This window comes from Bidens hawaiensis, unplaced genomic scaffold, assembly GCF_021521415.1.
Source record: "Bidens hawaiensis isolate Kalapana, Puna unplaced genomic scaffold, B.hawaiensis_p1.1 tig00051352_1, whole genome shotgun sequence".
Taxonomy (NCBI): Eukaryota; Viridiplantae; Streptophyta; class Magnoliopsida; order Asterales; family Asteraceae; genus Bidens; species Bidens hawaiensis.
In genome coordinates, this window is record NW_027506186.1 from 22,180 (window position 1) to 24,727 (window position 2,548).

The 2,548-nt window shown below is 34.9% G+C and overlaps 1 protein-coding gene across 1 annotated transcript; it reads right to left on the reverse strand.

Annotated features, from left to right (window-relative positions):
• Positions 1-232: 232 nt before the first annotated feature.
• On the reverse strand, positions 233-1,033 carry LOC143617017 (E3 ubiquitin-protein ligase RSL1-like). The gene has a single exon (XM_077089693.1). It carries the CDS (start codon positions 1,031-1,033, stop codon positions 233-235), a length of 801 nt encoding a protein of 266 aa, XP_076945808.1.
• Between the last annotated feature and the right edge of the window lie 1,515 nt (positions 1,034-2,548).

A 2,548-nucleotide genomic window follows, 5' to 3' on the forward strand; every position in this document is an offset into this window, starting at 1 on the left:
TACACAATCAATATACACATACATTTACATATCAATCTACTAGCAATCTAAGTAATTTAACTCATCAAACTAATGAATAAAAGATGCCTAAGCTAAAAAACAATTAAATGCATTTTGTGACATAGGATGATTACCAAAAGGGGGGATTTAATAGATAATAGTGTTTTTAGTGAGAATTAAGTGTTAATCTTAGACAAATAACACTAGAGTAAGCAAACATTATCTAGTATTTTCATGAAGAACTATTCTTATTGCTAAATGATAATGCAAGATCAAGATAAGAACTTGAATATTGACATCTGCATCGATAATGCTTATTTTCCCACTTGACTCCACATGCATAGCAAAACTCATACTTACACCTGCAGGTTATACGCGTACACACGTGTACCTTCTCCACAAAGAATTTGCAGTTCGGGCGTTTCATCCACTTTTTCTTCTTCGCAAGCGCCACTGCCATCTCGTCACCCTTTTTACGTTTCAGTTTCCCAAACGTCTTGTAGCTCAACCCTGAATGCCATGGGACCTTGCAAACCTTACAAAATGATCGCCTGCATACTGGACAATCTACTTTTGTAACACTATTGCGAGTGCCATCATTGATTAGTAGAACCGAACAATTAGTAAAAGGACAGTAAAGCTTCTGGGATTCTGGAATTGTGGACTCACATAAATATTCATCCCATTTAATGAGAGTCTGTTTAGGAATGATTAGTCTGAGTTTGTTTGAATCCAGTGTGGAGTTGCAGTTAATCCTCGGGCATGTAATGGTTTTGTTTTTGGCTTGTATTTTGGTTGTTGCGTGTTTAGCGGTGCAGTCATAACAGAAGATGTGAGAGAAGGTTGAGTTCTTGGACATTTGACTTGACTTGTGGTTCTCCAAGCATATTTCGCACATCACTCGCTTCATTGATGAACCCACCACTTGCTTCAACAATGAACCCAGTGATGATCTATGTGTTGAGTTTTGAGAAGCTAGTAAAACTTCTTGAAGTTGTAGCTCTTCTGCATATTTGGCGTCTGCTTCTAACATTGTATGATCCTTCTTATCTTTTCGGAAAGGTGCTGAAAATGTATAACCATACTACCAAATGAATGATGCTGGTTAATCGAGCGCAACACCATAAGTAATCAACAATCAACTTGAACATCAATCATCAACAATTAACATGAACAATTAATCTACATAAACATGAACAATTAACAATTAACAATTAACAATCAACATTAAACACAAACATGGACAATGAACAACCACCATGAACAGAGGGTATGAGGAATCAAAACAAAATATCAAGTCAACATGATGTTAGCGTTTCTATTTCTTAAATGATCAATTACAACGGCATATGTAAACGAACTAGCAATGAACATGAACATGAACATGAACAATCAACAATCAAATGAACAATCTACATGAACATGAACAACTAACAAAGCAAATATCAAGTCAGCATTATTATGGCGTTTCTATTTCATTAATGATGAATAGTAATTAAATGACTTAGTTTTCCTATTAAAAAGGGCTAGTTGCGTACGGAAGAATCATCAACTAACCTAACATATGATGAACATGAATAAAACATCCAAAACACACACTACATTTTCTTACCACTTTCTTTGCCAACGGATCTTCGTCTCCTATATAAAACAATATTCTTGGAGTAGACAAAAGACGCGAGCATCAACAGAGCTACGAAAGCGACGGCGGCAGCGTACCATATCTCCTCCCTAGATAGTGAGGGTTTTGGAACTGTGAAGTTGCCGGTAAACATGTCTTAGCCGGTAAAAGTTACACGCCACCCTATCTAATGAACATTAAAATATAAAATCTTTCAAACCCCCACAAAGTTAAGAAAAAACACGGTATTTTTATTATAATAAATTCTATTATATATTTAAAGTTTTATTCGTTTTCATGACAAGTTAATGCTAGTAAACATCACCTGACCTTGACTAGTCCCACCGTCCTCTCTTTTTTATTTTACTTTGTTCACAACTTGTTTATCTTTAAATACTATTAAAGCAATACAATGTGGACACATGGCCTTCAACTAGGCTGTCCACATGTGCAATCCAGTCATCAAACTACCATTTTCAGAAGCTCTAATATTGTGTCATGTGTCATGTTGACCAAACACCAAAATACTTATTTAAACCTTAATATGTTCCATCAAAATCATTTTAATCTCTCTCTCTCTCTCGGCTTACTAACTCCACCATCCACCATCTTCTATATTCCGATAATGTAGATCGGGATTAATCGTTTTCCGGTAAGGTTATATATTATACTCTAATGACCAACAATGTTATTTGATTTCCGGCAAGGTAATATCTTTTTCCGGTAAGGTTTTCCGATATGGTTTATATTTATTTTAATTGTTATATGATTTTGTAATAATCTCTTTAGGTTGTATATCAAAATCCAAGATTGAACTGATATTTTGAAGTTTTTACGATTTTCCGGTAAGATTTTTGTTTTCCGTTTTTGTTTGTATTTAATCTCTATCTCTCTCTCTCCCTATCTCTCTCGGCTTACTAACTCCAC